The sequence below is a fragment of the Orbicella franksi genome, chromosome 12, assembly GCF_964199315.1.
Source record: "Orbicella franksi chromosome 12, jaOrbFran1.1, whole genome shotgun sequence".
Taxonomy (NCBI): domain Eukaryota; kingdom Metazoa; phylum Cnidaria; class Anthozoa; order Scleractinia; family Merulinidae; genus Orbicella; species Orbicella franksi.
Window position 1 is genome coordinate 3,075,958 of NC_138156.1, and position 19,493 is coordinate 3,095,450.

Here is a 19,493-nt window from a genome sequence, read left to right on the forward strand (position 1 = left end):
TTGTATTTCAATGTTACGGGTTCGTTTGCCCTATATTTTACCCCTTGTTCTGTATAGCAAAACAGACAGTTTGTTGAAAATGCACAATAGAATTTAAGTACTGATAGAGGCTCTATAATGCACACAATGAGATTTGAAATCAACTTATTCCATTCTGTTTCTTTTCTCTTGTTAAAAAGCAAGTAAAGGGGTCATGGTTTTTATTTTGCTTGGCCCTCAACAACATGACAAAATTTAGTAGATGGTGGTGTGACTGAACAAACTTAGTTGTAGCTAAACTATCCCACATGCAGTCAAGTCTCATTGCTGCCACATCACAATGTCTTAATGTTCCATCTGCCTGTTGTTTTATTTGAATATCTCCTTTCCCATAACAACAAAAACTTCCAGTGGTATAAAATAATTAAAATAATTTATTTTACATCTCCAAATACTTCACAATACAATGTGTTTTTTCTTAGCTCCCTTGAATTATCATCAATCTTCAGTTGAGGAACAAATGCCAGCGTGGGGAAAAGTTAATTAGGTGTAATGTGATTCTAACCACTCAATCAAAGGATAATACATGTATCCCCTGTCATGTACTAAACAAACAGCCATGTTAACAAGGAGCAGAAGGATGTGGAATCATTGTGTTTCTTAGCAACTCTAGTTATGATAACCACTGTTAGCTAAACCGAGATTTCACCCTTGAATGGCGCTTGTTCCTCTGATTGTCTTGTATCAAGTCTGTGTTCCCCTTACCCTGTGAGCATCACATCAACAAGTGTCATAAAATGCCTATCCCACCAGAGTCTCCAGCATCTAGAAATTGATGATTCATTACTTTACTTGTCTACATATCTCCTTCATGCCTTCTCAAACTCATTTAATCAAGTTTAAACAAAGGAAATCACAACCATGACAGTGTTTGGAAATCTGACCTTAATTCCCATAGATGTTTATGAATCTTACGTCTCCAGTTTTCTCCTTAGTTTTAGATTTGATTGAGAAGACATACCACACACTCAAGACAGAGTTAAACCACAGATCCAAACACCTCAAAGTTCACCAAAAATACCCTGCTATGCATTATGTTTTCAACTCTCTTCTTGGTGTTTGGAATTGGGATCAAACATGTATGGTCGTTTGAGTTTGATGATGATAAATTACTTGACCAGTTTACTGGTGAATAATAGGTTCTCAATTTCCACTTGTTACTCAATATATTCATATATTTGGGGATACACAACACTTATCATAAATACAGCTGGAAAATACAATCACATCCCGGTTGATCAACTTGAAAATACTTAATAATATTGACAGTTGTTTTATGTCCTTGCTGAAATAACTTTACAACACAAGGCAAAAACAAACTTACAGAATTTTAACTACAAAAATACAGAGCAAAGTAAGTTCTAAAAATTATGTGAACTTTGGCAGAAACTGAGTGTGTGGCCCTAATTTCAATAAGGCAACTAATATCAAAGTAGTGAAAACATGTAAATGGGCACTTCTCCATTCTGATGTATGTCATCTTTTCTAACTAAGATTATCCAGTAACAACTACAAGATTTAAAACTCTGTTATCGGTGAATTCATTTTTGTCAGCAACACAAAAAGGAGGCTTTTTGGTTTGAATATTTCCAGAAAGTAATGTAGTTTAAAACAGCTTTTATGTATTTTAAACAAGATTTACTACAGTAACTGTGAAGCTCACTAAAAAGAGTTTCAGGGGCAACATAAGTATAAAAGATATTATGGTTGACCATATTTTGTTCTTCATTGGTAAACAACACATAACAATCGTGACGTAAGCCACGCAAATAAGCATCGCACTAAAAGAAATTCAGGAAACCAATTAACTGACCCAACACTGTGTAAAAGTGAAAGCACTTACTAAAACATTGTAAAGTTATTAATAACGAGAAGTTGCTTCTGGCCCTGGAAAATTCACCACCACCTAGGATTAATTAAACCAGCCCAATTATTTAAACCTAACTGCTCTGCGATGAAAATAATATTAATACCTTTTAACACTGCTGTTGTGTCTTAATGATATAGTAAAATGATTGTTATTCTGCACTTAAGTGAAAACTTGAACTAATTCAAAACTTGGTTTAAACATGGTTTTATCAACAGACCACCTTTCTTTTTGTTTCATACTGCTCAGTAATTTAGTTCAAGGATAGTTAATTACAAAATACATGATGGCAAAAAAAGGATACACGTAAGTATGAAAAAAAAAAAAAAGAAATCATCATCAACAAAATGTGAAACAAAATTCAAAGATGACGCTAATTTACTAATGAACATGTTTAATATTATTATGATTTGAAGAAACCAACACTGGCGTGTTAACCCTAGAAGTGGTGGAGAATTTACCCAATCAACAATAAACAAAGTGCTAACCACTCTCTTGGTCAACTATTATTTCTGAATGGAATTATTTACAGTCCAGTATAAGAATGCACTTTGTTGCTTTCTTTTCCAATTGTTTTGTGAAACTCTGAGTATCTTAGTTCATTATTTGCTAGTATCATGAAGATAATGTGTTCATAAAAACAAATTATTATTTAATAATTATTACAAAAGTGTGTCAAAACAAATTCTGAAAAAGATGGGGAAAAAAATCAATTAATTCAAGGTAATTCGACTGTCAAATATCCACATTATATAACTTGCCCAAATTTCCACTCCAGCACATATTTTCTATGCTTTGAAGCACTGAGATCGTTTCAGATAATTTGTAGGTTGCTATGGTAACCTGTTTTGTTAAGATGACCCAACTTCTCCTCCAATATTCAGTTATTTTGTTTCACATTACAGTTGTCAGTAGCATTCTACTGATTAAGAGTGGTAATATCCAACAGAGCAAAAGTGCATGAAACTGTTGCCAACCACCTAAAAAATACTGATTAAAAATGAATTTTTGATAAACAGTTTAAATTTGGATAATATTCTGTTTTTGAAAAAGAGTTTTAAACCTCTCATTGTCCCAATATCTCTTAAATAAATATACCCAAGTTTGAATCATACCTATGATTGTATGACCACAGCAACTATAGTGACAAGTATGGCCAATAAAACAAGCACGCAGATAATGATAAGGATTTTTTTCTGTTGACAATAACAAAAAATAAGCAGTTATTCAATGTTACAATCTAATGACACAGTCACAACCAAACACATGAGCTAAGCAACCCTATCCACTACTTACCTGAACTAACACTATGTAACTACAATATTACATTATTATCACAGTGTGTGCGTGAAGTTGATGAGTAACATGTTACACATTTCCTGCTGATTAGAAGCCATGTTAACTCCACCCTCCAGGTAATCAAGGGGCTTTATATCATAGTCAAACGAGCGAGCATGCTCTGCTCTGTGACAGTAAACTCATGGAAATTTTGCATGTCTTCTAAAATATTATATAAAAGCAATAGACCACAAGGTGATGTGGTTTAGTGGCATGATAAATCATTTGGGATGTTGGAGGAACACTCAAAGAATTCATAAATCACTCGCCTGCCGCTCGTGATCTACGAATTCTTCTTGTGTTCTTCCAACATCCTGCGTGTTTTGTCAGCCTATAAACCATAAAAACTTGTGGTCTATTTTCAAGAGGTGACAGTAAGGAGAACATTACAATGACTCTCTATGTAGAAGAGTTGAGGGTGTAGTGGTCTTTAGGCAACTGCTTAGTAAAGTAGGGTGTAGATTCTGGGGCCAGTACTGGTCAAAGTTATTTAGTACTCTCACTGGTGAGACAAATGAAATTGTTCACACAGTGTACTGCCCAGAGTAACCTGTGATGTGTAGGAACTGGGCCTGAGAATTGTATGGGTTACCATGCTAGGCACAGTATCCTGTTTGTTGTGTTCAAAATCTAGAAGTCTACTGTCAAAGTCTCTGCAGCTTTATCAAGTTTTTCCTGCATTTATTACAAAATTACGGAATTACTGTACATTGTACAACACTCACCCGCCTTGCTTTACTTTGGTACTTGACAGCTTTTTTGGTATCGCTTTTGGCCGATTGTACAAAATCAACAGCTTGTTCAACATTGAACTCAATTCTGTCAATCATCTCTCCCTGCCAATAAAATAGTTCCTGTCTCTAAATAACTAAGCAATATTAGATAACAAAATAAATCATGAAGGTTTGTTTCAGGCAAGTTCTTGGTTGAAAGACCCCTGCAATAACCCACAGTATGCACAGAAAGTCCTGTCTGATAGCCCAGGACTACAGGTAACTACAGTCGAACCACCCGTAAGCAACCACCCAAAATGTCAAGCCTAGGCTGTCGCTTACAGGAGGTGGTCACTTATGAGAGCTTAGCCCATATTGGGTAAAAATTGCCTCATTAGCATATGGTAATTTTAAGACATTTAAGGTCGTCTCTTTCAAGACTGATAGAGTACAGTGTACATGCAATTTTTCTTTAAATGTTTTAATGATTGTTTTATCCAATGTGAAAATACGATTTTAGGAAAAGATCATATCATCCAATTTTTACTCTATTATGTATCAAGTGGTCTCAAAATGTTTGAAAAAAATTTCAAACTTTTTTTTTATCATACATACATACGTTTATTCCACGTCCCCAAGGGGCTTTTCAGTGAAATATGTAACAAAACAACAATAAAATACAATAAAATTAATTCTATGTGAATAAAATTTAAGATGCACTTAAAAATTCAGATCAATAGAAGCGAAAGAATTAGAACATTTAAAGTATTCCGTACTAGATAAATTCAGTTAGCTATCCATTAAGAGTCTTTACCTCATCACGGTCTTAAAATGAGCTAACGATTGACTTAACTTAATATTTTGAGACAGAGCATTCCAGAGAGATACCATACGATAGTAAAAAGTTCTTTGGCCAGTTGCGGTTTTAAATAACGGAATATTTTACAGTTGTGAGTCTCTAGTTTTGCATGTTGATATTGATGAACGCTTAATAAACTGATCAGATAGATACCCCAGAGCAAGGCCATTCATGCATTTAAATGCCATAATTGAATTGTGATGATACATATGTTGTTTCACGGGGAACCAGTTAGCTCTTTAAGTGGTTGTGGCTGCTTATGAGATGTGGTTGCTTACAAGAGGTTCCAAAATAGTGATTTGACTTGGAAACTTTTGGTATGTTGGAAAACTGATCGCTGAGGAGAGGTGGTCAGAACCGGAGGTTCCACTGTAGTGGATTTTCTAGTCCAGCTAGTGGATTCTGTACGTAGCTTGCCTGTCAGGCAAGTGAAGTTTCGTAAGAAAAGTATAGAGTAAATTCTAATTTTAGACTGAAGTACTGTCAGTAAAAGATGACTGAACTACTTGAGGCCTGGTGAGAATGATTTTTGAGCTACTGCATCACAGATAGAGCTTGCCTAAAGGGCAATCCCATTGTTAGAATTAAATGTTTTTGCCTGAACAAAAGTTGAGCAATTCATTTCTTTCTTCACTGCAAACTTAAAGTTAAAAATTTGGTCGCCTAGATATAGCTAAATCAATTTAGCACCTAACTTACCTGGCTTTCTACCAGCATAGCCATATCTACAAACATTTCATGAAGTTCCTGAATACTTTTCTCTAAGTTGATAATATCTCTGTGTCTAGCCTCTATGTCTCCCAGGGCCTGTCGAGCTTGTTGAGTCTCTATTACGATCTATGCACAGAAAAAAAGAAAATAGATGTTGGCAATAAAATGGCAGAAGAATTACAGCTACTAAATGTGTATCTGTTGATGATTTTTCTCTATCAGTAACACAGGGCCGCATAAAGTCAAACCTAAAACCTGGTTACTAGTCCAGATAGCTACAGGAGACTTGTGGAAGCTCAGGCCATTATCTGTTCCTAATACATGTAACCATTTATCAGGTTTATCCAAAAAAAAATCAATATTCATTCTACACATGCTTTCAGTCCTACCAGTCCTTTAAAAGAAATCACTTCCAAACCAAACAGAATAGTGTGACTTGAGGCTAATTTTGTTCAAGGTTTGATTTCACATACAGACAAGGGCTAATAATTAATTAAGAACTTATTAACCGCGCGGCCATGGGCCGAGCGCGGTTCTAGGTTTACCCGTGGTTTATTATTTTTTTTTTTGTCGGTGACCAGACGCAGACCTCCGCTCGGCCAAATTCCGAGTCACGCAACGTGTGATGTTTTTTCCACCAGAAGCTGTTAAAACATTAATACACGGATAATTTTACGGATATTGTTTCCTTTGTTGTGGGTAAAATATATTTTCTTTTGGTTTTATCGAAGCGTTGGATTCAAAGGGATTAATAAATACGCTAAAAAAAGGTATTACGTCAGCCATGGAATGCGTTAACGTTGCAGCTTTCACTTTCGCTACGTGACTAATAAGATCGTGTTTACTGTGGAAGTTTATTTCGCCAGAAGCGACGGTCATTAATTTATTTGCAAGTTTGCGAGTATTTCTTGTGGTTTTAGGCAAATGAAGTAAATTCTTTGGCTCTTTCATTGCAGCGAGTTCATAGATCGGAAGGAAAATGAAATATTTGCAAGCCAAGCAAAGAACATGTCAGGACATGCAATGATTACGTCATTGGTAGGGAAATAACCACCGTACTAAAGATAGCCGTCGATAACGCGATTCTTGAATTATGTGACTCGTGTGACTTCTTTGCTAGCCCTTTACTCAAGGAAAATATTAAATTTAAACTTGACTTTTAAGAAAGAAAGCTGTTGTTAATAGTGTTCGTATCTTCATGCCCATACATATCCCAAAGAAAGTTCCAGATTAACACTATTACGTCATCGGAGATTTCGCAACGGCTACGACTGATGGTGCAATAGTACAGTCTGTGTTGATCAAGTGATGTGATGTCTACAGTAATCAATGAATCATCAAGGATTACTTTCGAATGTACACTGCGTTGCGACTGTACTGCTAAGAAAATAGTTAAATTTTAAAAGCGCGGTTTTAAGATCTAACAGATCTTCTTGTTACTACTGGTATGCATCATGAAACAGTAATGCATTATGAAGTATTATAATTCAATTCAGCTATGGTCTTGTATATATCCCAGGGAAGCAAGAGGCTCAAGTTAAAAAGGTCTACATTCCTGTGCCACTTTTAACTATTAATTTGTGTGAAAGCATGCAAGTGTTTTTATAACTTATACATGTACTTACATCAGAAGTAAAAATCGCAGGATCTCCTCCTTCCAACATTTCCTCTACTTCCTCATATGTCTTAGTTTTACCAGCTGTTTTACAAATTAAGAGAGTTCTATTATTACATATTCCAGTGACTGACTGAGTGAATAACTTAAAGGAGCTCAGTCACCGTATTTTGAGTTATTTTGGCCACATACAAAATTACCTTTAAATGGTAGGAAACCTGAAAATAACAGTTTAATAAGATAGAAAAACACCAAAGAGATAATGACAAACCATCAAGGAACAAGGATGGCTAAGGATAGAGAAGATTGACACGGATTACAAACAGCAAATTTGAAAAATTGAGGCTAAACCTTTCACTGTGCGCAAACCATGACTGAGCTCCTTTAATGAGTGACTGTCAGTGACTGACTGAGTTACTGATTGACTGACAGACAGACAGACAGACTGGCAGAATGACTGACTGACTGACTGACTGACTATAAAAATAATGACAACAATGTAACAACCTTCTGTATAAAGATGAAAGGATCATACTTATTTCCAGCTGCCGTTGAATCCTTGCTTTACACTTCTCCCTGTAATCTGATTGTGTTGTGTTGTAGTCACTCATCACTTCTACAAATCTTCTTGCTAGAGTGGAGTGCTAAAAATTTAAGTAAAAAATATTTTAGTATCAAATTCCATGTGTTTGTAGATAGCTTCTGTTAAGGAATTTGCAAACTTCAAGTAGTTGTACCTAGTAAGTTCATAAAATTGAGACAAGTATTTTTTTACTTGTACTTTCATTCTCTGCCTTATCGGTGAAATCTTGAAGAATAAACATGTCAATACCCCCAGTAATAATCTAAATAGCAAAATGTGCTATCATACTTATCAATAACAAGTTATGACCTGACATCTTCTAATCCTTGCTTCTGCATAGTTGTTATAAGATGATTCCTGGTCTTGCTGATTTATCATCTGTTCCATTTCTTAATAAAGCCAATCACATATTAAACATTAATTATTAAATAAATCAACTCCTTAAATTTAGGCTGCCCATGTTATGGCCAATATTCAGTAACTTTATATTTAGTTGTAGCCTGATAGTTTGTCAATCTCTGGACAGAGGAATCACTTAATTACTATTAACAGTATCTCTTTCAACATAGGAGTAATTGTATGAATGGATCTTGTTACCTGTTGTGGAAGCCAACTAAATCTAATTGGGACAAGGGGAACTTGGGGTAGAAATCGATTTTTTTCTAAACTTAAGGGGTAGCAATCGATGGTGAAGAGACTATGTTGGCTTCCTTAGCTACCCATCCAGACTAGCTTGGTTCCCTTTGGTTACCGACTGGATTAAAGAAAGAGATGTCCTGGATAATGTCCGCATTTAAGAGTTAACAAGTACACAATAGGGCCATTTATATAAGGAAAACAAGCCGCAGATTATACAAGCTGCGGCTTACATGAGACACGAACTGAACCATTTATACAAGCGCGGCTTATATAAGACTCGAAGTGCTCATATAAATGGTTCATGGCTTATTTGTGACTAATACCTCACTTTTGTGTTGGTTGTCATAGCAATTGCGGAATTGCGTGAGCGCTTGAGCGAGCACGGGAAAGACTTGCACTTGCACAGTGTGAGTTCACATCTTACGTAAGCCGCAAACAAGCTGCAATACCATTTATATGAGTGGCTTTGTGTCTTACATAAGCTGCGGCTTATTTAAGCCGAGCTCAAAACCCTTGTCTTACACAAGCCGCGGCTTATGTTATCCTCGGTTTGTGTAAGACGTGAACTGGCTAAACTGTATCATTTATACGGCAAGTTCGCATCTTATTTAATCCGCGGCTTACGTGGGTTATTTTTCTCGTATAAATGGCCCTAATGTAATGCAGATATTCTGAGGCTACCTACCTTTCAGGTTTGTTCTCACAGTATTAGCTGTCCTCTTTACATCGTACATCACTCTCTCAAGTTCATCTTTGACTTCTAAAATTCCAATTTGTTATGAGTATTAAAAGAAGACTCTAGATATTGTATGCGTCACTTTCCATATTAAAATACCTAAAAGTGCAATCTTTCTAAAAGATCATTAACATTTCTTATTCATAAATATACCTGTAGAATTTATTTACAGCCAACATGTTTATATCAACTACATTGAAGTAAACAACACTGACCATTGTAAATAAATTAAAGTAAAGACTTTTTTTAAATGCCACAGAAGGAGGGGAGTAAAATGTTGGTAGCTTTTTTTTTGTTTGGGTGGATAGCTTACAGAACTTTAGGCATATTCTCATGCCAGGTATTAATTACTATCTAACTGATGATTGACTAATAATTAACTTATTTATGATTTACTATAGTTTTATGCAACATTTATTTAAGTCAGACCTACATTATTTTTGAAAGATTTGACAACGGTGTCATGGATAGAGTATTTCACTTTATTATATGGAGAAGAGTGTTTTACTGGGAACTAAACCACTTGTAGATTCCATACGCCACTTCATCCGGGACCCGAGTGGCATATTTTCTGTATATCACCTTTGTGAGTGTCGTATCGTTCAATGAAGTCACGATTCCCGCCTTTTGTTTTTGTTGAATTGGTTTCTCCATATAATAAAAAGAACATTACACGTTGGCGAGAAGATATGAATTTTATGTTCGAGTGGCAAGAACAATATCTCACGAGTGAGCGAAAATTCATATCTTCTCGCCAACGTGTAATGTCCTCTATGTATTTTTTTTCACAAGAAAACATAAACTTTAGAAAATATATTAAGTGTGGCTGAGGTCAAGACATGAAGAACAACAGTAAAGTCAATCACATTGTTCCTTATTTATGATAAACTTTTCTAACACATGACAAAAACTATACTTGCAGTCTGTGTTCAGTGTTTTTTCGACTAAAAAATGTGCAGTACTACTCTGCAATCTACTTCATGGAATGACAACAGATAACACTGAAGTTTCAAACACATGACATAATTTGAGCAGCTATTTTTGTCAACTATGTCACTGATGTCTATCATCTTCATGAATTTTCAAACCAAATTGCGCATGTATAATCAATTTTTAAGACAGGTGTATTTAAATAGCTGCATTATACAGTCTTTTTACACTTCCCTATTAACAATATTGCCCTTTAGAGTTCCTGTTTACACTCTCACAGGACAACTCTATTAACTAGTGAGTAAATGACTGACACAGTGAATTTGCAAAAGAGTTGGAGGGCTGTCAGGGTACTAATCTGAAGATGAAATTGAAAGACTAAGAAATAACATTTTATCTGAGTCTGTCTGCTAAGAAATCATTGCCACATTGTACTTAAACATTCGGGTAACTATGATCTGCTGGAAACCAAATATGTAAAATTAGTAGCGCAAAGTTCTGACATTGCAAGGAAAATTAAACTTAGGCTTAGTGATTTAAAATCACTTAACGTTCATATATGGAACATCAACCGATCTTAATCTCACAGTACCTTGCTCTTGGACTGCAGCAGACAGCATTGCACTGTGCATTTTCTTGACTTGCTCAACATCTTGGGCTATTTTATCGATGTTACCTCGTATTGTGGCGACCTTAGACGGAAAACATTGTAAGAGAACAAGGCATTACTAATACACAGGCTCCATAAGGAACTTGTATATAGCTATGCGGAACTTACGTGTTGGAAGAAATTATCCATAAAGGTATTTTCCACGGTAATAGTAGTCGAAGGTTCATCGTAATCTTGTGGATCATCGTCATCAATATTTCCCTGCAAAATCACAAAGTTTTGATCGTGTTATTTTGATCTGATCTGTCACGATTGCTCCATTGATGTATAAAAGCATGAGGCGGTAGTCTAGCCGGCAAGAAACATGGAACAAACAGCAAAAATACACAATCATCCGTTCGTTTGGCACAACAGTTTATACTAACAGCAGTTTTCAAAGCCTCTAATCGGTCCCTCATTTTGGAAGCACGAATAAATACTAACTAAATATCCAGTACAAACTCAAAACCACCTCCCCAAGATCGAATGTTGAATGCAGCCTACGGACTTTGTCAGCGGTTTGCCCTTCGACGGTATACCAACAGGAGAGGGTACGGGAGGCGGTTGTTCACAGGCTATCCGACATTTCCCCAGAAACTTTTCACCTTCAGGTTAGTTTGGCCGTGATTGTCACACGTGCTGGATGTAACATAGTATGTTCACAGACGCTCTGTTTTGTCTTGAGTTTGTCCAGATCGCAATAGCAAAACATTGACCCGGCGCTGGAATATGAACAAGCCAAAAAGCAAGGGGATGGGGCTGGGGTAAGACAAAAAATAGAGTCTTTATTTCAATTTTTTTTAGAGCTGACTTCAAAGAAGTTTTGATTTGTTTCAATAGTTAGACACAACCGTTCCGACCATTTGCAAGACAACTGCAAGATTACCCTGTAGAAAGACCTAGAAAGGCGTGCCAATGTTTATTAATTTATTTATCTATCTCTTCATTGAAATATTGATTTACTTATCGATTCATTAACTAATTTCAATATTTTATTATGTTACTATTTTACTATTTTATTAACCTGATGATGTTATCACTCTAATAAGAAAGAGCACCATAGACCAAAGTAAAGTTAAAAAAGGCAAGAAAATGGAGGGGATTCAAGAAAAATGTTCCTGCAGATGTTTTCATCATTCCTGATCATTCCTGAGATATTGTACTTGGGAGTTAACTTATTTCTACGGAATTACAGAAATCTCAAATTTCGCCCTCTGCATATACACATTTGTTACACCACACACTGACTGCCCTTCTATGTCGAGTGAGATCTGGGTATGAGCGAGTTCATTTGGCGACTGGTTTTGACCGGTTAGTACATTGCAGTTGAACCACGAGTGCGTTTTGCTTTCAAAGGAGTCAGTCTTCTTGTCGATTAGGAAGTATTTTGTGTGCCTCAAAATTTCTCGAAAAATGTCTGCAACTGTGGATGGATCTCAAGTTCAACCAGTAGCAACATTTAAAGTAAGTTTTTCCTTCTTTTTCAAGCAAAAATTAAGCTTGTAAAGCTGCTTTAAGTGACTGCATTATTTTATATTGAATGTGTTTCAAGCTTACGCCTCTTACATCATATCGTTAGCTTGTTCTCGTCGGCGATGGTGGTACTGGGAAAACAACGTTTGTTAAACGCCATTTGACGGGAGAATTCGAGAAGAAATATGTTGGTGAGTTCAATACAAGGGCCAAGTAACGTCTTCAATTTCGCAACTGTCGCTAAACGGATCCGTTCGCAAATTGCATATTTTGCAGAAATCTGAACTAAATTAGAGTGAGCCTAGAGTTGATCGTTCTTGTGACAGAATCGGTGCATTTCAATGCATTTGGCGTCCGAAATTGCTTGTCATCTTTTACAGATTTGTAGAACCATTAGCCCTGAATTTTTTAAACCATGAAAGTTCCCGCGCATTTTTTTACACGCAACACGCATGTCAGTAGGTCAGTCTGTTTCAGAATACCGCGTTGTTTGAAAGACTGGTTGGCCATATTTTGTGTAAAAGACCTTTCTCATTAAATCTAAAGCACATAAAGTAAGAAATAAAGCTTACAGGAAAAACTGCTGAAATATTCAAAATAAAAACGCAGACTGCAGTACTGTTAATTTACTGACATTAACCCTGTTTTCCGTACAGCAACACTAGGAGTTGAGGTACATCCACTTGTATTCTATACAAACAGAGGGCCTATCCGCTTTAACGTGTGGGACACAGCTGGTCAGGAGAAGTTTGGTGGCCTTCGTGATGGCTACTACATTCAGGGTCAGTGTGCCATTATCATGTTTGATGTCACCTCAAGAGTGACATACAAGAATGTACCCAACTGGCACAGGGATCTTGTTAGGGTGTGTGAAAACATCCCTATTGTTCTTTGTGGAAACAAGGTTGACATCAAAGATCGTAAAGTCAAGGCCAAAACAATTACATTCCACAGAAAGAAGAATTTGCAGGTATTGTAGATGCATGTTCATGAACATTCATAGAAAATGAATCTTAAAGTAGTGACTTTAAAGCATACTTTTTTTTTCTTAAATGGGCTCCTTTTTTGAAAGTAGGAGAAATTTAGATAGAAAGCAAGGAATTTACAAAGTATCATATACACTTGAGAAGGGTACAAGTTTTTTTTGGAAGCAACTTAGATTGAACAAACTCAAAGATAAAGGATAGCAACACCCACCCATGACACGCCATTTACAAAGGCCAATACAATTGTGAGCAAATTTATATTGACGAAACTGCATGCAACTGTGAAGAGACCAGCCAAACACATCAGAGAACGTCCAAATATCATATTTTCCTGGGACATCTTAGCCATTGTTCACTCTTGGATGACAAGAAGAATTACAGAAGCATTTTGCATTGCAGACTTCCATCCCAAACTTTACAAACTGTTCCCTGTGGGAATTGGCATTATAAGAACACCCTGGTTTTGTTTGCAGACCTGACACTGATGATAATCTGATCAAAAATGTTTAGTATTCATGGTAAATGTTTTACGTATTTTAACTTGGCTAAATGTAAACTTTGTTGAAAAGTGTTTAAATTGGCCTTCATTTTGTAATTTATTTTCATTATTTTTGGGCACTCAAGCTTCCTCTGTCTGTGACTCACTTGTACAAAGTCTTGATTAGCAAAGAGATTGAAACCCACAAGAGTCTGTCTCGATTGGTATCTGGACTACTAGCTATGAAGGCTGTTGTGCTGGCCTTCATAGCTAGTCAAGTATATGTACTGGATACATGAATTCTAATATCACTTTTAATTTCTTTTTCAGTACTATGACATCAGTGCTAAAAGTAATTACAACTTTGAGAAGCCATTTTTGTGGTTAGCACGGAAACTAGTAGGTGATGCAAACCTGGAGTTTGTCGAGATGCCTGCTCTTGAACCACCAGAGGTTGAAGTTGACCGACAGCTTATGCAGCACTATGAGAAGGAACTCAGTGATGCCCAACAAGTAGCTCTTCCAGATGATGATGATAATGACATTTAATCTTTTGGAGCGAGAGACTTTTCTTGTTTCAATGTCAGTCTCATTTAGTGAAGTTGTTCTATACCTTGTAAATTTTCCAGCTTTTGTTACTAGATTCAGAGTGAATTTTAGAAAATAGAGCTACTAAGTACAATAAATAGAGAAAGTTGAAGATGCTATGTTAGTAGACAAACATATAAGCTTTCTGTGGTCAGTTTAGTAAAAGCATATTTGAAGGGTTGCTGTTGTAAGGCATGATAACTTGGCGGCAGTAAATTGTTTTGACCCATACACCCATTTCTCCCGATCATAAACTTGAAACTGCTCATAACTGAATTAAGAGCAACTCTAAATACAGTAAATTTGAAGGATCCATAAGCAGAATCAAAATTTAATACTTAGCTTTCCTTTTCTTTTATGGATAAGAGCGTGTTAGTTTTTCAGTGTAGATTTCTGTCTTGTTCATCTTTGCAGTCTCATTAGTTTACAACTTTGATTAATAGAAAACGTCCAAAAGGAGCTGTACTGTTTTGCTGCAGCTGTTCCTTTACTCTAATTTGTTTTTTTCTTGCCAACAAAAACAAAACTACATTAATTGAGTGTAAATTAATATATTGGTGAGTATTTAGTATGACGAAGCATCATATTTTAGAATCCAAAAAGTACACAAATTACATGGAGAAAACCAGGCTTCAAAAGAACCCTGCTATCACACTAGTTATTTATCAAGCTCCAAAGTATTTTCAGGACTTTTTCACATATGTGCGTTTATAATATATATACTGGTATAGATGACTTTCAACTGATGTCAATGCACAGAGATTGTTGCTGTTACAACTGTAATATGTATTCAGCAGGTCATGATATGCTGATACTTGACAAAGAAAGTAAACTTTGCTTATTGTACTTTCTGAGAGATAATGAGAATACCCCAGTGGAGTTGTAGCATTGTTTCACTGTGTACCCAAGTTCAATATTGCCAAATTGAGGTATGCCTATGACTGTTAAGTTAGCAGATGAGATTAGTATTGTGCAGGTCCAGAACATAACCATGCCCACACCAAGGATGGTCATCATAACTTCCAAGGGAGTGGGGGGTCTCAATATCTAAATTTTTAGAGGGAAAGTATGAAGCTTAAGGTGGCTTACTACAGTTTTTCTGAGACTTAGTGGCACGCACTGATTGCCTGCCAGACAGTATTAATCACGCATGCAAAAATGGCGCAAGTAACCCTAAGAAGAAACGAAAACCACTTCTGTGCTTGAAAGGAGTTAAATCACTTCGGTATACTTGACTATAGTTTCAAACTCCATTCAAACAGGTGTTTAAGCCTAGGGCCAAAAAAATATGAGAAAAACTTGATAAACAACCAGTAAAAGAGCTCTAATCTACTCTTGCTTTCTTGCATGGGATACATGACATCACATGAATGCAGGCTTAAATAAAGGGCATGCACAATCCAATTCTCGTCCAAGGTTGTAAATGCCAGTCTTGGTCGAGGATTGTTTGAAAACCTACTGTACAACCCATGATGAAATTTTCACAGTTGATTTGTAGGGGTGAATCATGTTTAGAGCCAAAATTTTAAAAAAATCTGCAAGACAGATTTTGAGCTATTTTTGATGTCACATTTTCTTAATTTGTGAAAAATCCATCTTACAGATTTTATTTTACTTTGCATAAATGTTAAATCATAGCCAATTTCTTATTCCTGAAATTTTGAGGTGGGGTCATACAGGTAGATTTTGAGAAAAACGTGATTTAACCTACTGGTGCCCAGTCTCTCCTTAGGTACTCGGTCGTTCATTTTAGTCATTTGTTGACGTTTAATTGTTCAAGTTTCACTTGCAATGGTAAAAGACATAAGCAAACAGTAAATAGAGAAAGGAAAAACATTTTGGGACATTTTTCAAAAGAGTTAGAAGTTGGGCCGTTATAATTCATCAAAACTGCAGTAAGCCATCTTACTGGAGTGCAGGTATGGATATTTTCTGGAATCACATTGATATGTTTTGTCTTTGTCCTGTCTTCCAACACAGTGAGCAGGTTGTTCGATACCCTTACAAGATTAGGCATTTAGTGTGTGCAGGCTGTATTGTGCTCAACTGCAAAACAAAAAATCATCTTTAGTTAACTGGTTTTGTTTAATATCAGTTTATTTCCTGAACATTTTACCTTTCAATAAAATAGAACAATCAATTAACAGCACGGAACTTACAAGCTAATAATGTTACTAATTACAAGAGTGTTTTGTTGATGAATTCATTGCTTGTTTTTTATTCAAGTTAAGGGAGAAAAACAAGCAGTTCAGTTTCCTACTGTTAGTGTAAATCTGTTTATCATACAATTACTGATTTTTTCTCTGTGTAGGAAATACAGAAATTATGCATTGAATTAATGCATATAAGTCCATTTGGAGTCCATTGGGTCATATGTACATGTTGTTACTTCCTTTGTTTAAGTGAACTGTATGCATTGTTGTATTGTTTTCATGGAGTTAGCAGTGTCATCTTTTTGTTTGTTTGCTTTGTTCTTGTCTCTGCAATTGCCGTTTGTAATCTTCAAATGTCAACAAGTCAGCCTCCACCCCAGTGTTGCTTTTCTTTTCAAGAAATAGCCCCAGAGATTCTCGATGCAGAAGAGAGATGCTCCGGTTCCAGTAAGGTTCCTCTATTCCCAGCAACTCACGAACTTTTTTTGCTATTACCTGGTTAAATGAAGGAACAAAACCAAAACAAGTTTAGCTTTGTGCTTGATTGATTAAGATTTCTTTGAGATCCTCAGAATAAATTATTTGTGTAATGATTATTTCTTACTGGAAGAATGCTATCAAATTGATCACTTCCAGAGATACTTTCTCCAAAAAGAAAACACATTCCAGCTCTGGAAAACCAATGAGAAGTCAGATATTCAGATGTGAATGGACCATTTCCCCAATACCTTATCTTGAGAAAGCAAATAATTATTTAGGACTGTCAAAATTATTCCCTAATCATGGTGATGACAATGCAATTTGTTCAATACTATAAAAGCTAACTATATTTTTGTATGTACCTTAATATGCTCAAAGTCAGTGATACCCATTCTTGGTAGAGAAGAAGCATCAACAGTGATAAGTTTTCTTCCATTTATAAGGTTATCTTTGAAACAGGCCTGTAAACAGTCAAATACAGTTAGACTTACATGTAACTTTGCACACTTTATATTAACATTTTCTTATGGTGCTTGGGGGGTACTCCCTTAATGGTCAATACTGGGAGGTTCCATCCAAAAGGGATACCTTTTTTAGGCTTCAGGTACATAAAAGGGTAGGGATTTCACAAGTTGAGGTATAAGAAAGGGTAGGGAAATCTGTCATTTTGGCCTTTAATTAACATATTTTGAACAAATGCACTTTGTAGCTTTATCTGATAATGCTTGATGTTCTCCTGTAAAATTGTTTATTAACCCTTTAACTGGCAAACAGAAGTTTTTCTCCGCTGAGGGGTCATGCACTTTGTACCACTTATGACGTCATCAATTTAGGTGTCAATAGATATACTTGATAAGCAGATAATGGAGCTAGGATAGACTTATCCGCACAACTGTCCATTTTGGATATCTGACGTAGCTAATTTAAAAAAACCGTGGGCAGTTTTCGGTGCAAAATTGGTGGTAAAATGGCCCAATACACCTAAAATCGATCAAGGTTCCATTTTCAGACTTTAAACATAATTAACGCTGAGCTTTCTAGGGCTGTCAGAAAGGATATGAAGAGCAAAAGCTAGCAAGAGTAAACGGGGTGAGAAAAAGGAAAGGAAAAGGGCAGGGAAAAAAAATCGGACCAGGCCAGCAAAAAAAAACAAAGCAAGTTCAATTTTTGGCTTACGCACATGTTCCAAAGTAAAACATTGTGCATTTTGGTACCTAAACCTCAGGGAAATCTTGCTCCTCGGTAAGAAATTGCTTTTTTTTTTAGCAAGGCTGAGGCCAATTCAGGGTCAGGGCAGCCAAAAAACTGAGTTAACCGTAAAAACAGCATTTTTTGAGGAAATTTGCCAGTTTAAGGGTTAACTTCATTCCAAGAGTTTAGAAAAGGGATGCAGTGTTGTTAAGTGGGAATGTGAAAGGGTTACCTTTTTTAATAAAAGGTATACAAAAAGGTATCTTTTCTGTTTACATGGTATACAAAAGGGTAAGAGGTTGGACCTCGGGGCGGAGCCAGCCTCTCTCCCCTCCCCCCACCACCCCTCCTCCCGCTTATGTACATTTTATTATTATTTCAAATGCTGGGTTAATTTTGTGGGTTAAGTTTGTGTGCCTGTGTGCGCACAGGAACGTAATATGATACGTTAATGGGATAAAATTGGAACTTGAAGGAAAAATAATTCGCCAATTACGCTCCAGGGATGAGTAAGTGAAGGTGTTCCTGGGATTGAGGTCTTTCAGACAGCTACGTTGGATCGACAATAATAGTTCTCTACAAAGAAGAAAGAATCGTAGATGTAGCATGCACATTACAAATAGGAAATTGATATTTCGGACCAAATGAATAAACGTGAATCCAATAACTGGTCAATTTAGTTCGTGAACACGACAGAAAGCGTTTTCAAAGTGCGACATGCGCGCTCAATGAAGGGCATCAGGGCACTAGTTTGAAAAAATAAAAAACTCGATTTTTGTCTTACCCGGTACTGTTCGAACCCTAAAAACTCCACCCAATCAGCGACATCATCAATTTTCCAAGACAGACAAGAAGGAGCTCCATCGGAGTCAAAAGTCGGTTCGAATCCATTGTCAAACTTAGTTGGAGTCTTCCTCGAACTTCTCACAAGTCCTTCCGCCATCTTTGTTTACCGTGGCAACATTGTGCTATCCCAAAAGTCTCTACGATACGAGATATCAAATTTGGCGGGGCATTGGGTGGTGGGTGAGGCAACTTTACTATGTGAGGGAGGGGAGGCCGGGATATGTTGAAACCCATGAGAAGAAGAAATCATCGAAATTACGATTTCAATCACAGCTCTCGTTTTAGCGGACACCCTCGGGACCGTCATTTAGTTTCCGTCATAGCGAGAGTCCACAATAGACCACAATAGCGGGGTGTCATGGAAATGACGCAGTTTTTGGTTCTGAAAACTCTTTCAATAATTCCATTTTCTTTTAATCTGTAGTATACATTTATTTTTATACATAAACATGTAACATAGGTCAAAAAAGTGAACAAACTAGTGAACATTCCAACACTGCAGATTAGTTGCCATTCAATACGTCGAGCTGTCTGTTGGTTTGGGACCACTTAAAGTGATAACGGGAGTTATTTCCATACATGTCTTTGTAGTTCGGCCGGGGATGTAGCTTTTGTCCAT

The 19,493-nt window shown here is 36.4% G+C and overlaps 3 protein-coding genes across 3 annotated transcripts; 1 reads left to right on the top strand and 2 right to left on the bottom strand.

Moving 5' to 3' along the window:
- Positions 1–395: 395 nt before the first annotated feature.
- Positions 396–11,468, bottom strand: LOC145463561 (syntaxin-1A-like). The gene is made up of 11 exons (XM_081447327.1): positions 11,066–11,468; positions 10,809–10,901; positions 10,623–10,722; positions 9,050–9,124; positions 8,035–8,114; positions 7,678–7,786; positions 7,153–7,226; positions 5,516–5,653; positions 3,970–4,080; positions 3,022–3,102; positions 396–2,593 (listed from the first exon to the last, which is right to left on the bottom strand). The coding sequence occupies exons 1-10, from the start codon at positions 11,096–11,098 to the stop codon at positions 3,022–3,024; spliced, it is 894 nt and encodes a 297-aa protein (XP_081303453.1). The 5' UTR covers positions 11,099–11,468; the 3' UTR covers positions 396–2,593.
- A 534-nt stretch (positions 11,469–12,002) lies between these two features.
- Positions 12,003–15,622, top strand: LOC145463562 (GTP-binding nuclear protein Ran). Its single transcript, XM_081447328.1, has 4 exons — positions 12,003–12,143; positions 12,259–12,343; positions 12,809–13,122; positions 13,947–15,622. The coding sequence occupies exons 1-4, from the start codon at positions 12,093–12,095 to the stop codon at positions 14,163–14,165; spliced, it is 669 nt and encodes a 222-aa protein (XP_081303454.1). The 5' UTR covers positions 12,003–12,092; the 3' UTR covers positions 14,166–15,622.
- Positions 15,623–15,739: 117 nt separating this feature from the next.
- On the bottom strand, positions 15,740–19,452 carry LOC145463563 (sterile alpha motif domain-containing protein 15-like). The gene is made up of 3 exons (XM_081447329.1): positions 18,813–19,452; positions 17,200–17,298; positions 15,740–16,852 (listed from the first exon to the last, which is right to left on the bottom strand). Exons 1-3 carry the CDS (start codon positions 18,969–18,971, stop codon positions 16,652–16,654), a joined length of 459 nt encoding a protein of 152 aa, XP_081303455.1. The 5' UTR covers positions 18,972–19,452; the 3' UTR covers positions 15,740–16,651.
- Between the last annotated feature and the right edge of the window lie 41 nt (positions 19,453–19,493).